This window comes from Gadus chalcogrammus, chromosome 21 (genome assembly GCF_026213295.1).
Source record: "Gadus chalcogrammus isolate NIFS_2021 chromosome 21, NIFS_Gcha_1.0, whole genome shotgun sequence".
NCBI classification, from domain to species: Eukaryota; Metazoa; Chordata; class Actinopteri; order Gadiformes; family Gadidae; genus Gadus; species Gadus chalcogrammus.
Genome location: NC_079432.1, coordinates 6466773 through 6485874, shown reverse-complemented (window position 1 = coordinate 6485874; position 19102 = coordinate 6466773). Strand labels below are relative to the sequence as shown.

At 44.4% G+C, this 19102-nt stretch overlaps 1 protein-coding gene across 2 annotated transcripts; it reads right to left on the bottom strand.

The window, feature by feature from the left end:
• Nucleotides 1–4318: 4318 nt before the first annotated feature.
• On the bottom strand, nucleotides 4319–17708 carry tmem63a (transmembrane protein 63A). 2 transcript variants are annotated; one of them, XM_056581364.1, is made up of 23 exons: nucleotides 17430–17708; nucleotides 16621–16780; nucleotides 15762–15841; nucleotides 15495–15564; nucleotides 15002–15039; nucleotides 13797–13939; nucleotides 13558–13609; nucleotides 13334–13442; nucleotides 12538–12608; nucleotides 12182–12262; nucleotides 11962–12085; nucleotides 11231–11364; nucleotides 10728–10904; nucleotides 9951–10104; nucleotides 9294–9400; nucleotides 8621–8707; nucleotides 8160–8225; nucleotides 7669–7831; nucleotides 7013–7118; nucleotides 6381–6548; nucleotides 5946–6061; nucleotides 5812–5859; nucleotides 4320–5564 (listed from the first exon to the last, which is right to left on the bottom strand). In XM_056581364.1, the coding sequence occupies exons 2-23, from the start codon at nucleotides 16771–16773 to the stop codon at nucleotides 5436–5438; spliced, it is 2376 nt and encodes a 791-aa protein (XP_056437339.1). In that variant the 5' UTR covers nucleotides 16774–16780; nucleotides 17430–17708; the 3' UTR covers nucleotides 4320–5435. The 2 variants fall into 2 exon arrangements, with proteins under 2 accessions (XP_056437340.1, XP_056437339.1); XM_056581365.1 differs by lacking the exons at nucleotides 15002–15039; nucleotides 15495–15564; nucleotides 15762–15841; nucleotides 16621–16780; nucleotides 17430–17708 and adding an exon at nucleotides 14430–14993 and having other exon boundaries at nucleotides 4319–5564.
• Nucleotides 17709–19102: the final 1394 nt, after the last annotated feature.

Below are 19102 nucleotides of genomic sequence, written 5' to 3'. Positions count from 1 at the left end.
CACAAGATCCTGTATGTTTCACTGTGGTCAGCATGACATCGGGGAATGGATAGGAGGAACGGGTCTCACAACTTGCTGGCTGTGACATCTGGTGTCAACACACAGTATTTGTGTATGAACGAACCCATGAGTGCCATAGAGAGAGCGAGAGGGATGGGTTCAAGATTTCATTTGTTACACATGGATCATTCTTGTGTCCCAACTGGTTATTTTAGACTACATGGCTGGGCCCTTTATGGAGGTCAAACTGTTGCTGCAGACTGCACATTGATCAGACATGCAACAGACACAAAACAAATAAAGTATAATTATTATTATCTCAGTTAATTCTTAGACGTTCATAAGTCAGGCTAATCGACCAAACGGCTATGGCCTCATCTCTCATCCAGCAGAGCTCTCATGGAGATGATATGAGGCAGATTAAATACCTCTAATAGCCAGGGTCGATTCGTGTCCAGGGTGCATACTGTACCAGGGTCATCATAGCACGGGGAAGCAGGCGAGGAAGAACAGGATAACATTGGAATAATAGCTAACAGACTCTCCGAGGATGGACATAAAAGGAGGTCAGAAAGTCTCAAGGTATTCAGGAGCAGTGTGATAACAACCACTTCTCTGGTCAACGTCAATTCTGTTATTTAAAGGCACATCCATCAGGAGCCACACGTGAACCGCTGATGGATTCAGACCGATAGACGTTTACCGGTGGGCTCTTTATTCACAGGTTGACGATTTATCAATTTAACCGCGAAACTTCCAGTGTACTTTGGGAATCCAAACATTTTTGGTGCAAATTGGACATGACGGATCATGTAGAACCGTCTGAAAAAGACAACACTGGAAACGTTTTTCGCTTTGGTCTCTGTGCGGTAGAGCAGAACTACACTCTGTTTTGGGACATCAACCCACTGATCCGTCTATGTATACCGACTTACTTCATCCGTAAGGTTCAACAGGGAGGTCAGCTAACCTTAAACAGCAGGTGGGTTCAGGTCCGGGGATAAACTGGGGGTAGCACGGTTAAAAAAACTGAATTCTGTGGGCATCCTTCAGAGTGTGTGGGGGGGGGGGGGGGCTTTTCCCATGTCACAACTTGCCCGTTGCCTGTTTGGCTGTACTTCTGCTGGTTCATTTAGCTGGTGGCCTCAGGCAACAGGACCTCCAGCCGGGGGCAGGCGTTTGAGTGAGCCAACGGTGGGGAGGGAGAGTGGGACGACTTTTAGCCACTGTGTGACCCACTTAAATATCAATGTCATGAAGACACAATCTCTGGACCCCCAATACACAGACACACACCATGTGGAAGTATTTGGTAGGATTAAATCTGTTAACACAGTCTGTAGCTCCCCCCCACCCACCCACCATCGGTGACCCCCAGTAACCCATGCAAGGGGCGGGGTTTTCAGTGTTGGACCCTCAGCGCTTGGCTTCTGTGTCGGCCCCTGCTGCCCTGGGAACCTCACCTCCCAGGCGACCGCCGTTGCCATGGCACTAATCCCGATGGGACAAAAGATGGGAGCGCCACAGAGCATGCTGCTGCCGCAGTACCCCATTGGCTGCAACGATCCCACGCGATGACGTGATTGGCTGCAGCAATGTTTATATACAAATCGGAACGGTCAGAGGTCACACCCATCAATCTTGGTGGTGACGCGGAGGAAAAGTGTTTTAAGTCTTAATTAATACGCACGCGTGAATGCTCGAGCGCGTGAAACCAAACACAGACACACATACACATAGACACACACACACACACACACACACATGTGTTCTTCCTAAGTTCATTGGCCCTTGTGGCCAGAATGAAGTGAGTATTAAGAAACAAGGGGCGAACGGGCTCAATAAAGAGTGTCTGGAGCGTAATGAAGCACAGGCTGTCACAATGCCAAGAATGTGTTAAGGGCCCTGGGTTCATTGGGTTTAACACCTTCACACATAAACAAGCAAACCATTGGTGTTGTGAAGTGTTTTGATTTGGGGTGTAGACTATCACGTAAATACTACAGAGTAAGGGCAGGGGATTTGACCGCATCTTACAGCACTGAGCGTATGTCTTAGCCTTCCGAGAACTCCCTGATCTCGCGAGTTTACATTCTGTTTCTCAGAATCAGTCGAGGCTCGGCCCTGTTGAAGGGCTTTTCCGAAAATGTTGAAGTCATAGAACCAATCAGTGCTCAGAGGAGGGAGCAAGGACTGTCACAGTCTGCCACATTTTCAGAAATATGGCAAGACGCAAGAGAAGTGTAGCAATCTACAGAGCAATCAAAAACCCAAACCGTTTTTATACAAGGTACGGCTGTGGCCATATTTGGAAAGATTTTCTGCCAATTCATGGCTGAGTATCATTGTGAAACAGATACAAACCCTGTTTTAGCTTTAAAGTTATTCTTGGTGCTAACATGCACTCATGAACACATCATTTTGCTCCCACTTGACTGCATACCCAAGCATAAGGCAGTGACTGACATTATAACCAGCAATGGTGCCCTCTTCCAAATGTCCCCAAAATAGAAAATAGCGTTTTCTTTTCTTTAACTTCCATAACAGCATCACAGATATGCACCGCTTTAAGAAAACCAGAGCGGCTGGTGCTGTAGCAGCCTCCATGTGAAGTGTGAACCTCTGAATCTGAGATGTAGGCTTGGAAACATAACTGGGACTAGGCCAATTCTCTCACACACACACACACACACACACACACACACACACACACACACACACACACACACACACACACACACACACACACACACACACACACACACACACACACACACACACACACACACACACACACACACACACACAGTTCTGTGGAAGTTAGAATAAAGCCTGTGAGTCTGAAGTATGAACATTATATCAGGTCAGGGGTCACTTTGGAACTGTGCAGTGGCGTTGGAATGCGGTGTGCATGAACCATATATTATATATAAGTGCTACATCCCACGTATAAAAGACAAGATCTCTATATCATGTGTCCAATATAAGACTTGCAACGGCCTCTCAGCTCATCTGCAGGAGCCACAGGAGGATATCTGAACAGCTGTTGCATGTGACCTTGTGTTTATTCACAAGTATCTCTTCTGTGTATTTGGGCGATTAGTAGATTCCCATGGTGCACTTTAATTCCATGACTATATTAACAGGCTGTGTTTATTATTTTTTTTGTCTGGGGTGGGTTATCATAAAATAAAATGTGCCAGATCCCAGTGCCAAATAGAGAACAGGAGCAAAAAAACAATAGAGCAAAGATTGAATGTCTATGAAGCAATATCAGGAATGTGTCGATCAAACATTTTATGTTTGATCCAAACAAAATGTAATATTTGAAATTAGAGCAGCTTTTAAGTTATACCCAGTGTATACAGTCATCATGGCCACTGTCGTTTATTCCAGTGTCTGCCAAAGTGTGTATTTGAACATGCTTATTGGAAAGCATTCATCCGGTATCTCCAAACAGTGCAGTTATTGCATTATCATAACTGTCCACAGCTGTTAAATAGGCTGTTTGACAGTCAACAGGCAAAACACAGACTAAACTAGACCCTTTTAATGTTTTGTCCTGCTCTATGAAAGAGACCTTGACTAGTGAGTTGCAGTAATAAGATGACCCGTCGGCGATATGGAGGTCTTTAATGGTAATGTGGGCGTTTGAGAGGCATTAAGGGACTGCTGGTTTAGATGGATGTGTGCATGTGCATGCATATGCCAGCTAATTAGTAACACACAACCAAGAGCAAAGTATGTCAACCGCTAAAGCCAGGATGTACTTATTTGTTGCAAAGCCGTTTTGTCGCTACTGTTCACATTTTTCCCCCACTATTTGGCCAGAGATTGAATGTAGCCCTCTATTAGGGTACAATGATCCTAATCCCAGAGACAAAAAATCAATCACAAAGCTGAATAGAAATCCTCTATTCATCTTTCCTAACAACCATGGCGTGTTTTTCCCTCGGCACCTCATTGCCCATATTTAACAACTGCGACCCATGGCTGCAGAAACAGACACTTGAATGACAACAGTTCTCTTTTTTGTTCTTGTGGTGTGATGGTGAGAAGGATGCAGAGGCCAGGGTTGGGAATGTGGAGGGAGGGAGGAGGACAAGGAAATTGGACTGGAGACAATGGTGTGAGAGAGAGAGAGAAAGAGAGAGCGGGAGAGAGAGATCAGGTGAGGAGGTGGAGTTACGATGAGGACTGTGCAGAGAGGCAGCGCCAGGGTTCATAGCAGTGTCATGCCCAGTTAGGAGTCTTCAATGTAATCCCCGGTCATTCCGAATTCTTTTGTTTTACTGGGTTGTGAATGACTTCAGATTTCCGAGATGCGCCAGGCAGGGTTCTTAGCTCAACAGTGCCCCCCGTTGACTCGGTTGGGAATTGCACGATGCCACTCATAGCACACAACCAGCTCGCAACCAAACTCAAAACCAACAGAGTTGACGTCAAGTTGTTTACTTTATTAGTTAAAATAAAAAACGTTCTCACTTTGATTTGTTTGTCAATTGATGTGCAAATGAGCAACCATAGAATACAAAAAAAAGAAAAAAACAGTTCACTCTCCAAGCCTCGGCCTTCATCCCTTTAGCGGGGTTGTTGTATTAAGCGATACATTGACATTTATGTTTGTACACAGATATATTTTCTTCCACAAAAAAATTCACCTCTGCACATTTCCATTCGTCATTTAAAAAAGGCACAATGAAGGATTCAAAAAATTTTCGAAAGCCGTGTGGACATGTTATCACAAAGGAAGCTCAGCATAAGAGGGCATGTTTTGATCCATTTCTACAGTTGACAGAAGCATTATAAAATTCCCCCCCAAATTATATTAATAGAATAATGAAAGAGATGTGCACATTGATAACATATTGAATATTGAATTCTTGTTATACCAAGCGAAACCCTGGTCCATTCAGGAAACATTATACTTCCAGCCTTAAATCGTATTGAAAGACAGGAATAACACGAATAAATCGGAGATACAATGTTGTAATGCAACGTACAACTTATGCACAGCATTCAAAATGCCAAGTAAAAGAAAGTCTGACACATGAACTCCATGCTGAGATTCAAAGGGCACTTTTGGACTTTGACATTGATTGAGGACAGTAGACATTTTGACCAATGATGCGTCACCACCAAATCAAAGACATTTGATGTTCTATATTTCTGTTCTCTTATAAATAACCCCTATTTTTAAGAGCTCATTAGAGAGAATAAAATATTAAATAAACATAGAAAGGGGACTCTACGGCGCCAACAGTAGGTCAAGTCGCACCGAAACGTAAAAAAACAACAACAACACACCAAATCTCCAGTCTACACCAGACCAGCACTGGGATAGCTTCCATCACATCGGAAAGAAGTACAGTGCTCTGCGTGCGGGATTGGATACCTTCTAGTCCTTCCACCTCCCTGGACACCAACGGGGAGACTCAAGCCAGCAGAAGGGTATCGTCCACTGGGCAAGCAGAGTGCTCAGGGCTGCATTGTGTGGAGCCGTAAGACGGTGGAGATTGAGCCCCGTCCGGCTCCTCTGTGCTCAGCACTCTGGGGAGATACACCTGTGGAAGGACAGAGACAGAGAGAGGTAGACACACACACACACAGTCACACACACACACACACACACACACACACACACACACACACACACAGAGAGAGAGAGAGACGAGGCAAACAGAACAAGAAATGAGAACGCATCGATGGACGCAAGAGGGAACACTCTGTAGTTTGGTTCAAAGCTTGCTTCCCCTCATGTGCATTGGATCTGATCCATTAGAAGCAAACAAATGAGATATCAAAATGTACCGTAGCGTGCTCTGCCTTTTCATCCGTTTCTTCGTCCTCTTCCTTCACCTGTATCATGAACAAATGGAGATGTTGTTGGCAAGGATGCTGGCACACAACATCACACACACACACACACACACACACACACTTACCGAGTAGTTATGCGGACTGAGATACTTGAAGTTTCCAAAGCAGTTGTAGCCCGTGAAGATGAACACGGTGACACACAGAACCACAAAGGTGAAGAGGGACGTAACAGCCTTGAAACCTGATAACACACACACACACACACACACACACACACACACACACACACACACACACACACACACACACACACACACACACACACACACACACACACACACACACACACACACACACACACACACACACACACACACAGGGCCGGATTAACACATAATTAACCAAGATCTGTGATCACAGGAACAATAAACAGCTTGGACCCAATAAAAGGTCCAAGCCGTGGTGACGCGTTGGCTTAAAGAGGTTTTCAGTTCCACTTCAGGTCACCTCAGTACCATTCCAATAAAAACAAACAGGCACCCTAGCAGCCCGTGTCTCACCCATCCGCAGCACGGAGAAGAAGTAGAGGCAGATGAGGCAGATGATGGGCGCGGCCAGCGCTTGGTTGACGGCGGCCAGGTGCACCTGGCGGTCCAGGCGCGTGGGCAGGAAGGCGAAGTACAGGTTGTGTTTGTCCACCAGGTGCTTCAGCATCAGGTAGAGCAGGCCTGGGGGGGGGGACGCGTCGCGATACGAGGGATGAGACGAGACGCGTGTCTGTGATGTTTGACACCTGAGCCAATCCCGTTTTTAGAAAGCTGGGGGCTGGATTAATTGGCTGCGTGCTTTGGCTGCTGTCGCTTTGGTTCAACGAAGCCCCTTTAAATGTTGTCGATGTTTCAATTGGTCACACCTGCAAATGTACGCTGCGTATTTAGCTTGACAGGAAGGAGGAGGGGGCATTGATAAACGTGTGTGTCCTTGTATTGCATGTGCCACGCATGGCAAATTGGTCCTTCTGTTTGTGTTTTATTAAAGTAAGCGGGTTTACTGTGACAAGAAGTGTGTGTGTGTGTGTGTGTGTGTGTGTGTGTGTGTGTGTGTGTGTGTGTGTGTGTGTGTGTGTGTGTGTGTGTGTGTGTGTGTGTGTGTGTGTGTGTGTGTGTGTGTGTGTGTGTGTGTCACTGCTCACCGAAGGGAGCTATGATTGGGCAGATGATGCTGTAAGACATGATGACGGTGAAAACACACAGGGTCCAGCTGTACATGGCTCCGTACTCAAACTCGTAAGCCTGGTTCTGTAACACAAACAACAGCAGCAGCCATTTTGGACCGTCTTCCAGTACTTCGTATCGCTGCCAAAAGGTCTACAGGTGGGCCCATTGATTGAGTGCAGACACGTTTAAACACAGTGGGATATTTACCAAGCACATAACAAATCGACACAGAGCGACTGCGGAAGCAGAATAAAAGGAATGAAAATGTCAGATCACATACCGAGATTAAAAAGGATTGTGGGAATGATGAATTAGGATTAGTTCATATTTGTATCTCAACATTACGTTCCCGGTCGGGATTCTTGTGTGACCTCACACGATCATGAGAAGAAAACCACCAAAGGAGTAATAAGAAATGATTTAGAAACAGCCAAAGATTATACAGCAGTTATCCTTAGTAATGCGCAGCCACAGAAAACAGTGTTTAATATTCAGAATAATGGACAAAATTTTTTTTTTCCCGTATTAATCTTTACACGTCATCTGTTATTACTGCATTGATCTATTTAAGGGTGATCATAAATCCCAGTCACAGACATTTTTTGCTAGCATACACGTCTCCACCACTGACCTGTTTGACGTACTTCCTCTCTGCAGCGGAGCGGGCTAGCATCATACGGATAGTGTAGAGCAGTAACCCTGGCAACCGCAACAGCTCCATCCCCGAGCCCAGCAGGGCGGCGGCGATCACGTAGTTGACGAAAAACGCCCCTTGGTCAGGTAAGAAAACACACCTGGAGAAATAGACGGGAGGATATCGGAGTTAGGGTTCCGGTTAGATCCCCAAATGTCCGAAGTCTAACTGTAGGCATCCAAGAGGCTTAGGCCCAATCCCATTTCTACCCCTTACCCCTTCCCCCTCCCCCTTGTTTTGAAGGGGTAAGGGGAAGTGGTAAGGGGAAGGGGTATATTGTGAGTGTCGATCGCATGTGTAACACAAATAATATAAATGGGGTCCATTGGAGGTCTCACGAGAGCGATGGTTTGAAAAGAGCTGAGCCTCTCTTTTAGACCCGTCTGAGTAGAATGCAACAAATCACACAAAACGTGTGGGCGACTTACTCAAACCTCAACTTCCCCTGGTCAAGAAAGTCTTTGTCGAACAGCCAGGGGAGGAACACTGCAAGGCTGAGAGAGGAGACAGAGGAGTTTAGACCACACAGGAGCAGAAGCCTGTCTGAAGCCAATAACACATCCATAAAAAGCAGGCCAAGCTCACAAAAAACGATGGCACGAGGGTAGACAGACCAAAAGACGCATTACGCCCCATGACCTTGCAATGATGTTAAACGGAACAATCTGGAAAAATGGTGGACATGACATGCACGCCTCTTTATTTTTAACGACCCCTCGGACAACCGAGACTGTGTGGAGGCCGGCGGACTTAGCAGCAGACAGCTGCTCCTGGTGCGCCGACGTTACGCAAGCATGACTAAAGAGGTTCCTCCGGTGAGGAGCAGGTGTTCTGGGTGTCGGGGGGGGGGGGGGGGGCGGGGGGGGGGGGGCGTTAGGCCGGTGACTACCTGGTGAATCCCAGGGAGGGCAGGATCAGCACCATGAAGAGCAGGAATATGTACAGTTTGTGCATCATGCTCTGCTGTTCGCTGGACCTGAGGAGAACAAGACCACAGCAACACGGTGCACTGGTTAGCACGAGGTAAGATAGGAAGGTGTAGATCCCGGAAGGGAACGTAAGAAATTACTTCTGGTACCACTTTTTCCTTTTTTTTCCCTCTACAACCAAAACCTGAATTTTCACTAATATTTCCCAGGGCTACATCGTTAAACCTGTAGCAACCGTCTGGGAATAACTGTACAGTAGCATACACTCATGTGTGTGTGAACAGAAGCACACGATTGCACTCTGTTGGTTCTGGACCCACAGATTGATAAAAAATCCTTTATGCCCTTGACTCTATTTAAGCAACGGCGACCTGAACTTTAATTTACCCGCAGCCTTCTGTCCAGCCATTGGTTAGTCGAGCTGCCTGTCCCGCCCTTCGCCCCCGTGTCAAGACCAACATACGCCCAATCTATGCTCAAGCGTCCCCAGCCCTGTCTTGTGATTGGCCCGCCCAGACTGTCTACAGTCTTCCTCCAGGTTCTGTTGTAGGCCAGCGGAGCAAAGACGCCCAGGGTGCCACACGAAACAGGAAAGGAACGAAGGCACCCCAAAGTGCACCACAATGGTCTCACCTGCTCCAGTGAAACTCTCCCAGCGTGCAGTAATAGACGATGGTGGGCAGCAGGGCGGAGAAGGACCACAGCAACAAGGTGGGAAAGAACTGACTGACGACGGCACTCTGGGGGAAACGCAAACAAAGCACAAATCTCCATGTTTAGAGTATCCGTCCATCCCTCCCCAATAGGCTGAGGCACTAGTGTGTGTAGGGCTGAACGATTGAATAATTGAATAATTGAATTCAAACCGACATCGCTATTTAATGGGGCGCGTTTAGCTAATCGCAAAGGGTGCCATAAAAAAATGTATTATAAATATTTTTTATGATTTGGTTTTTGATTTTTTTATGACTTGTTGCTGTTACTGACGGGAGATCAGTAGGTCTCATATTTATTTCTATTTTACAATTCAATAGTTAAATAAAGATGTTATTATATCAATTCATGCATCAATTCATCTCAACACCTGGCCTAAAGGAAAGAGCAGTTTATTTGTTGACTGCTTACAAAGTTGTGTCGGTCATATTATAGATTGATGTATTTCTTGTTTAGGGAATAATACAGAACATGAGGATCTTTAAAAAGAAAAATAGCATACTAAATCGCAATCGCAAATTCCCCCAAATGGTTGAGCGTTAAGTGAGAGGGCTGCGGTTGCCTAGCGGCGCTCACGTTGAGCAAGGAGAGGGGCTGCGTGACGTTGTACGAGTCCATGGTGTTGAGGATGATGGAGGGCGTGGTGAAGAAGGTGAGCAGGAGGATGAGGAAGAGGTTGAGGATGAGGCAGCGCGCCCACCAGCCCACGCCCTGCACCGAGAGATTCTCCCTGGAGCAGAGAGGGAGGGAGGGGAGGAGGACCGAGGACAACGTGGTGAGCTCCGTGAGGACAGGTAATGACCACACCGGGCGCTGCTTTAACCGTCGAATCAAAGGGATTGGATTTATTCTGGGGCGGTACCGATTATCTTGCAGACACCAATTTTCCTTAGTTCATCTAATAATAAATATATAAACATACATAATTAAAACAACACCTTAATCTTTTTTACGACCAGCATTACGTTGATCAGAAAGCCCTGTGGTGTAGGCCTACAGTCATGAACTAAATGCCACCTTTGAAATTACATATAATTAATATATTCTTATGAAAAACTTATGAAAAAGTCCAATATCATAACCAGTCAAAAAGTCAAAGACAGAGTTTTGTCATCATTGTTTGGCCAATCAACCTGGTGAATCTCTATTATTAAACTGCGTTGAGGAGAGCTTCAGTTCATGGCATGGTATCTAGAGCTACGCAGATTCATACTAAATAAAACCACCAACAGACTGCAAAATGTATTATTCCCATGCAAACTAATACAAATAAATACATATATAAATAAACAGTCTAAAAAAAAATTGACGATAATGGAGCTGCAAACCGTGGGTCAAATATTATAATCTCACCAATAAATGTTTATGGGATGGGGGGCAAAGGAGACCTTCCACTTCTTCACTTTCAGAGCTGCGCTGTGGGGCGAGGGCTGGGGCTCCCATCCGACACAAGCACACCCACACCCAACTCGGCCGGCCTCTGAGTCGGCTCCGCCGCCACAGTCCAGGGCGTTGAAGTCTTTGAGGATGCTGAAAGGAACACATCTCAGTTCAAAGTCATTCAGCTGTTGCTTTTATCCAACTCATCCAATATGACTTTAAGACCAACGAAAGCATGCGGTCCATCCTGGAGCAACTACGAATCGAAGTGCTGCAAAACTTTAAGAGGCCGTTCCCAAAAAACACAGACAATTAAAATACAGAAAGAACTGTAACAAGTCTATTCAAACAAACTCGTGAAATGTCTGATGTGTTACTGGCAAAGAGACACAGCAAGAGCTGTTACAAATAAAAATAACCATCATGTTGAATTCAAATAAGGGAAAAAAAAAGGGAGGTTTAAAGAGGCTGCTTACAATTTGGCCATGGCCTCAGACTGTAATGTGACAAAGGCCATCCCTAGGGGGCGCTGTGGCACCAGTTCCCTCTGCTTGCTCACTTCTTCCAACAGAGCTGCCTCTTGGTTGCTGTAGTACTCGATCGCGTCCACCTGAACAAACCGCCCGAATGAGAAGGTTACCTTGACTGTAAAAGGTTGATTGATGATTCAGATGTGTGTATATCATTTTGATACGCAAAAATGATATATAATGGAGTAGTCTGCTTACTATTTTCAACTTTCCGTCTACATACGCCATTAAGACCTTTGCCCTCAGAACTACAGAAATAGTATTAGTGTTTAGACTCTAAGCAGTTCCTTGATCTGGTAAACCTCAACAATAGATGCACCAACAAGTTTTAAGAAAGGAAATGACAATGCAGTTCTTTTTGTCTGGTGACAACCGTCAATCTATGGGGACCTGCTTCAGTTGAATGCGGTTCCAGAGGTGCTTTCATCCTGAAAACAACCCACGGTGTAGATTCTGTAACTTTTCCTGACATGCACGGAGGATACGCACGGCACACGTGCATGTCCTGGCATTCTTTCACATCATAAAGTGTCCTTCTATCTCCTCCTATCGTCACACTCTTTTGTTTCTGGCGTGTGTGATCATTTGATGCATCGGACCAACTCAAACGAAGCAAGAGTCACACCATGCGTGTGGGCAGGAACCGTTGACGTTGCCTCCTTATCCGCAGCACTCACCTTCTCACAATTGCAACACGCGCAGCAACAGAGTATGTTGCATCGGCGGAGGTTGACCGCCCCGCGTTTCCCCGTCCTCTGCAGGTCCTTCTCGTAGTAGCGCAGGTTTTTATGAGCTCGCATCCTGGGATAGAAACATGAAGGAACATCGGTTTATTTCCCCCCTTATTGATAGGGGATATCTCATGCGTTTATATGAGGAATTCTCTGGCCTGGGTACCTCTCCTTGTCCAGCTGGATGAGCTTGGCCACATCGTAACCCAGGGTGACTGCGGTCACCTGGCATGTAGGGTACGCCTCCCTTCAGAACGCAAGCAGAGTGGGGCTGGTCAATGTCACTTATGGGAAGGTGCATTACACTTCAGCGGCACAATCATGGATTAATATATGGTCGGACACTATATATTCATTTTTCCCTCTCCTGCTTATCAAATACATATTTGAGAAGTGGATCTTACAGTGGCATAATAAGTCCCAGATTACGAAAACAGAACAGCAGAACATGCAGTTAATCATGATATTTTGTCCATATTAATCAGAGCCCGCAGTAAAATAATGATACGTTACGTTACTTACGTAAAATGTGTTTTCACTTCTTCATCAGTGGCTTCTTTCGGGACTGAACGCACAAACAAAGTGTTTCTGGCCTGCAAAACAGTAGCCACAACATGTCATTGTGCAAAAAATTGGTATGCCCTTGATTTGGTCTTTGATGATTTAATTGAAGCATAAAAAGTAGTTTGGCTTGTATTTTGTTTTTATTAAGTCTGAAGAGCCAGAAATGTGCGTTAGGAAGAAAGTACTGCTTGCACAGTTTGAGTAATGGTCACTTGCAAAACAGTCATGATAATATTGTAACACAATATCAGAGATATTTGCAGTAGCCTAATTTCCCAGCCACACTGACAAACATGTAGTTCATCTAACGGCCTATAGGTGTCTCACACTGGTTGGATGTATAAAGACCGCCAACCATTCGATGTTAATGGGAAAGTTGTGACTTAATTATTGTATTACAAAACAAATAGATTTGATATTTTTAAGTAAGGGCTGGTGGATAGTTCCTTTCCATATAATCTATTTTGAGGGGTGCCGTTTTCCTGTTTTATCTCATTAAAGAAATGTTAGCGATTATATATGATTTTGAAATAATGAGTTTTGACCATAGACCACTGCAAGTCGGTTCTAATCCTGCACTGAATTTTCCAAATAAGGATAGCTTCCACCGATGGTTGCATCAATCTTTAGCAATGGCGGTGAATGTGACATGAAATCTAAGGCTTCATAAGAATTTAGTGTAAACAAATGCCGTGGAGTCAAGCATGCTCTATCCTTATACATTTTACAGTCTATGGTTTATTCACACACTCACCGTCTCCCGGCGCATGCCCTTCATCTGGGACGTGTAGTGGCGCAACAGCGCCACGGTCACGATCAGATACAGAACGGCAAACACTGTGTGCAGCCACAACAGGTTGTTCCTAGAGAGCGAGTCAACTGTTAAAGAGAGGTCATCATGTTGCCACCATGCTAAACTAATGTCAGATCCAACACAGGTAAATATCAAGAGATGCATGCGTGGAATGGGATAATCACCCTTGTGGAAGATTGGCAATAGTCGTCCTTCCAAAATCGTACGGGTTAACACCTTTGGATGAAAATATTTTTTTTTTGGAATTATGAATAACGAATCACATTACTATCGCTGAACGCTAACATTGACTTCCATACATCATACCGTGCATGGTGCAGGAGTAGACCAAACAAGCCCAACCCTACATGCGGGGTGGCGGTTCGGTTCTCCTTTTGAACGTTTAACGGTAAACATCACACACCTAGCAGGTCCCCGGACAGGTTGACCGGGAGGATGACGGCGAGGGAGGCGACGGTGACCAGGGCCAGAAGGAAGATGAGGTGGCGCTGGAAGGACATGTAGTGGACCGCGTCGATCCCGCACTTGGCCTTCATCGTCTCTGAACTGTAGCAGAGGGATCCAGGAGAGAGTGGTTTAGGGGACCCAGCACAGGGAGCAACGACACGCCACACGATAATGACAACGCAAGTATCTCCTGGGAGTAACCTTCCCATGTAGTCCTAACTCTGTGTGGACCCCTCAAGCAAGGACTGAGCCAGCACACTCTGAGCATATGAGCCAGAACGACAGCTAGTAAGCCGGTGTTAAGTGCCATGTCTCAGCAAAGTGTTGTTATTCCTGTAGACCATTACACCAGACCACATACATCTATTGTTTCCGATAAAGGATGCAGTTGTTTTTTTGGCCTGCAATATGGAACTTGAACCTGATACTGACTAACAGAGCGGTGCATCCCTAGTTCCCATGTGTCTGTAATTTACATTTGGTCAACATCAATTCTGCTAAACTGATAAGAACAGACAATTGAGTCATAAAGAACACTCCCTCCACTCCTATGACAAACAGGCTAGTGTTAATTATAGAGAACACGCACTCCATTCCTATGACAAACTAGTGTAGATCATGAAGAGCACTCACTCCATTCCTATGACAAACTAGTGTAGATCATGAAGAGCACTCACTCCATTCCTATGACAAACTAGTGTAGATCATGAAGAGCACTCACTCCATTCCTATGACAAACTAGTGTAGATCATGAAGAGCACTCACTCCATTCCTATGACAAACTAGTGTAGATCATGAAGAGCACTCACTCCATTCCTATGACAAACTAGTGTCGATCATAAAGAGCACTCATTCCATTCCTATGACAAACTAGTGTAGATCATGAAGAGCACTCACTCCATTCCTATGACAAACTAGTGTCGATCATGAAGAGCACTCACTCCATTCCTATGACAAACTAGTGTCGATCATGAAGAGCACTCACTCCATTCCTATGACAAACTAGTGTAGATCATGAAGAGCACTCACTCCATTCCTATGACAAACTAGTGTAGATCATGAAGAGCACTCACTCCATTCCTATGACAAACTAGTGTAGATCATGAAGAGCACTCACTCCATTCCTATGACAAACTAGTGTCGATCATAAAGAGCACTCACTCCATTCCTATGACAAAGGGCAGCCACGAGCAGCAGCCCTACAGGAGGAGCAGAAAGGGAGACTATTGTTAAAATGCTGATGTAAACATGGAAGTTAATGATGAGATAGTGCAAGATGATTCATTAGCAATGGACTTAGTAAGACCACAATTTGATGAGGTGGGACCTTTCAGGTTCAAGACAATAAGCAAACCCCAACATTTGACTCCAAAAGTCCCAAAGAGGGACCTCTACTACTACGGAAACCTGAAATGTTGACCCTGTGTGTCTTTTGATAAGCATAAGCATTGATAAGCAACCACTGATAAGCAGAGAACCTTATCAAGTGCTTCCACAATCTGTGGACTGGGAAACGTGACATCATGCTTGATCGGTTACTTGTGGTAACATGACTGCAGATCATGTGGACGACTTTAACAGAAATTCCATCGGCATGTAAGAGACTTTACTGAGACGCATCTCCGAGGTAAATCGGATTAGTTCTGAGGCGCACCGCATCAGCCTCGGGGTCGTCCACGGTGGATGTCATGCGTCCAAATCTGCGATGCGTTGATTCCATGAACCTGAAGAACAAAAAGTGCGGTTGAGGCTCAGAAACTCAAACTGCCATTAAAACACGATTATAGGAGTGCACCTGCAATATTTCATGTTTTACATTCATTTTAGCGATATGGGAAATTCATGAAATCATACGACCGATTCATGAAATCATACGAATGATTCATGAAATCATACGAATGATTGAGGTCCAAAGACTGACCCGTCGGCTTCTGAAACCAGAGCCAGCCGACCATAGTCCCACAGCTTCCCCCTGATGGCTGAGAACAGGACGATCAGGAACTGTGTTTGACATGAAGTAAACATAACTCATTAGCACTCATTGTTTCAGTGTGAAAAATCTGTACGCATTCAGTAGGAGGTGGCGTGAGGCTAGTGTTACCAGCAAAGAGTTTGTATTGCCTAGTTCCCAATTCAAGAGGATACAGGTACGCTAAGCCTAGCATCAGCTACCTCGACTTTCATTCAGTGAAATCATCGGCTTGGCATTCGCAGCTGCTCGCGTGGCTCATGAAAAAAAATCTTTTTAAGCAAGCTAATACAATTTGTGCTGGTCTGGCGATATGACATGGAACAGTAACCAATAAGAAAAGGCTAGTTTCAGATTTGAAAAGCCATGAGTTGAAATTCTAACAAACGAGATTCTGATGTTCTTTGATCTGCAAAATAATGCATTTTCATTACGGCTCCAACGATTAGTCAATAAATCAATTGACAAAGAATGCAATAGAACCCAATTTCGATAATTGATAAATCTTTTAGTTTTAAATCATTTATGAAGTACAAATAACAAGCACTTGCAGCTTAATGTTGCAGCTCCAATATTTGGTAGGATTAATCAAACAACAAATGTCAGAACAAAATATAGACTATGAAAATGAAAATGAAAATGGTTAGATGCAGCCCTTAGTGTCATATAATATGACAAGATACATTCTGGCTTAATATTGTCTGTGGAATAAGTTGTCATGCATGCTTTACGCTTTGCTGTTCATTATTTTACGTAAAGCAATTTCTGATCACATATTAACCAAACACAGAGACAGAAAACCAAAACATACCAAAAAGACACAGAAGTCTAGCAACAGTACAACGGGCACCCCGCCAAAATGGACTTCCTTCAGAAAGTTGCTCTGCGTGGACGTGGAGCAGTTAGTGTAGTTCATGCTGATCGGTGCAGGGGTGCTGTCGCCCTCCCACAACAGTGACGACATCCCCACCCTGTGGGGAGAAGAAGCAAAAAACAACATATCTGTATAAGCATATCCTGAGTGTATGAATTCCATTGTGTTGCGGATGGACGTAATGGGGGGCACTTGTCCAAAGTATCGACTGCATATTCTTGAATGGGAATAAATTGGATTGGATTTCCTGGCTCGGTGTCAAACCCAATAGGTCACATGTTCTGCGAGCTGTCAAACCTCGTCATCCTCACGTGACAAGCACCCCGATGTCGGCAAACCATTTTTTCTGATACTACCGTGATATTAAAATACAAATACATCCATAACTCTGTTGTTTGACTAACGAAATCCTTCCTTCCTATATATGTTTCGGTTTACTGAAACGTATTACATGTGTTCATTTACATAGTCCCTGGCGTTAACACAGTGATGTAGTTCGTTTCAGCTTGACAATAACAAACCCATAAGCAAAACTCTGGTATGAATGACTGGCAAATTCCCAATGATACCGGCACAGTAAGCCAAGCATCAGCTACGTCGACCATCACCCAATGAAACATCTGCTTAGCATAGCTACTGTAGTCATTTTTGCCAGAGATTTTTACCCGCAAACAATATTTTTTAGCAAGCAAATAATTAGTGCTGTTCTGGCGACATAGTACGGATATTGACGGACCCAACGTTACCTGTTTTATTGGATGAAAGAGAAATACGCCACGAAACTCGACGAGAGAAAGGAACTCAACATGTATTTCATGTGTTTAGGAATTAGGAGTCATTCATGTTCTGTTTACATTTCCGCGCCTGCGCATTTGCCAGGCAGGCCGCTGTTCCTGTACTACTGGGTGCTGCCGTTTCAGGACCACTGTCCTAGGACCCTATTCATTGGACGCTCTTTTTTCGCGACACTCCTTTCAGGACGTGTGTTTATTTTAACTTGGACAGCGAAGGAATCTTACGACTAACTCAAACCCCTAAACTTAACCATCGCTAATCTGAATCTGAAAGGCTATGTTAACTTTATCATCCAACCATCTTAAATGACCAATTTATGAATCAAGACCTTTACCTATGCGTTATTTGCAACGCCATCCTTTTAAGAATTAGGCTACTCGCAATCGGTCCTAGGAGTGCGATTCGGAAACGGCAGCCTTCGGCATTGCAGTTGCAGGACCATACTTTTGCGTCAACGTCACTATTTATTTAGCCGCCGTCTTTTAGGGAAAAGTGCAGAAATATAAATGTGTAGTAATATTCTTTAACAAATTTAAGAAGATATGATTTAATGAGGGATTTTTTTCCATTGATTATTTTGGATAAAGGTTACAGACAGACAGACAGACAGACAGACAGACACTAATCACTATTATTTTCTCACAAACTAATCAGACTCACACACACACACGCACGCACGCACGCACGCACGCACGCACGCACCCCCACACACACACACACACACACACACTATCAGAGGATCCACTCTAGAGATAAAGCAGTTGCTATGACAACTCAGCACGTCGCACCTTCCTCAGGTACGATTGAGCTTAAAGGATTGTCATTGATCTTCGCCAAGCTGCTGCAGTCAGCTGCCGACACATTGCACATTTACATTACACTTCCTCCATGATTAACGACCTGCATATCAATATTGAACTATAAATTCAATGTAAACATGGATATTTTTGCTCAATTTTGCTTAGGAAGGCGCACCGTTTTCGGTCTTAAGTTGCGTTTACTGCAAATCAGAAAGTGCAAAATGATTGTTTATCTGACCTCTTACCGACAGACGGTTTGAAGCGACAGATTTCTATTTTTAATTTCTCTTATACTGTAAACTACACAATATTTTTGCAACGTTGTCCCCCATACGATTCCATACATGTAAATAAAAAGAATGGGCCTACCAGCGTTAATGTTTGTCCAGGGAGATTCACCTCTCCTAATGAGTCATCATGGTCACTTGTGTATTTAAAGGCAGCTTTCAGCGCTGCCTTCTTCATCCTCTCCAACTAGTCTTTCCAGTTCTATGCTATCATTTGCTGGTGTTTGATATCATGCTTGTTTTTCTTTGTTTTCTGTTTTGCTTAAGAGTTTATTTTGAATTTGAAACCTTGCTTACCTGCTTTTGGATCAAAGTCCTGAAAGTCTTTATAAATCACCAATAGGCCTACTGTCTGTAATAACTAACAATGTGTAATGTGGAGGCAGGATTGTCCTTGGCTTGAGTCTGAAGATTAAACCCAGTGTACTTGTAGGCAATCCTTGCCAAAGATGCCCATCCCCTATCTGGTAATTTCTTCACTTCACTTCACTTTGGATGAAAGCATCTGCTTAACGACTACATAATAGTAAATAGTCG

What these genes read in the sequence shown, in the direction of transcription:
- tmem63a (XM_056581364.1), bottom strand. Translation starts at nt 16,773, where the DNA reads ATGTCGTCACTGTTGTGGGAGGGCGACAGCACCCCTGCACCGATCAGC. An exon ending in TCTGAGGCCATGGCCAAATT is followed by an intron (nt 10,905 to 11,230) that starts GTAAGCAGCCTC and finishes TGTTCCTTTCAG; the next exon opens with CATCCTCAAAGACTTCAACG. An exon ending in CCCTCCCTGGGATTCACCAG is followed by an intron (nt 8,226 to 8,620) that starts GTAGTCACCGGC and finishes CTCCTCTCTCAG; the next exon opens with CCTTGCAGTGTTCCTCCCCT.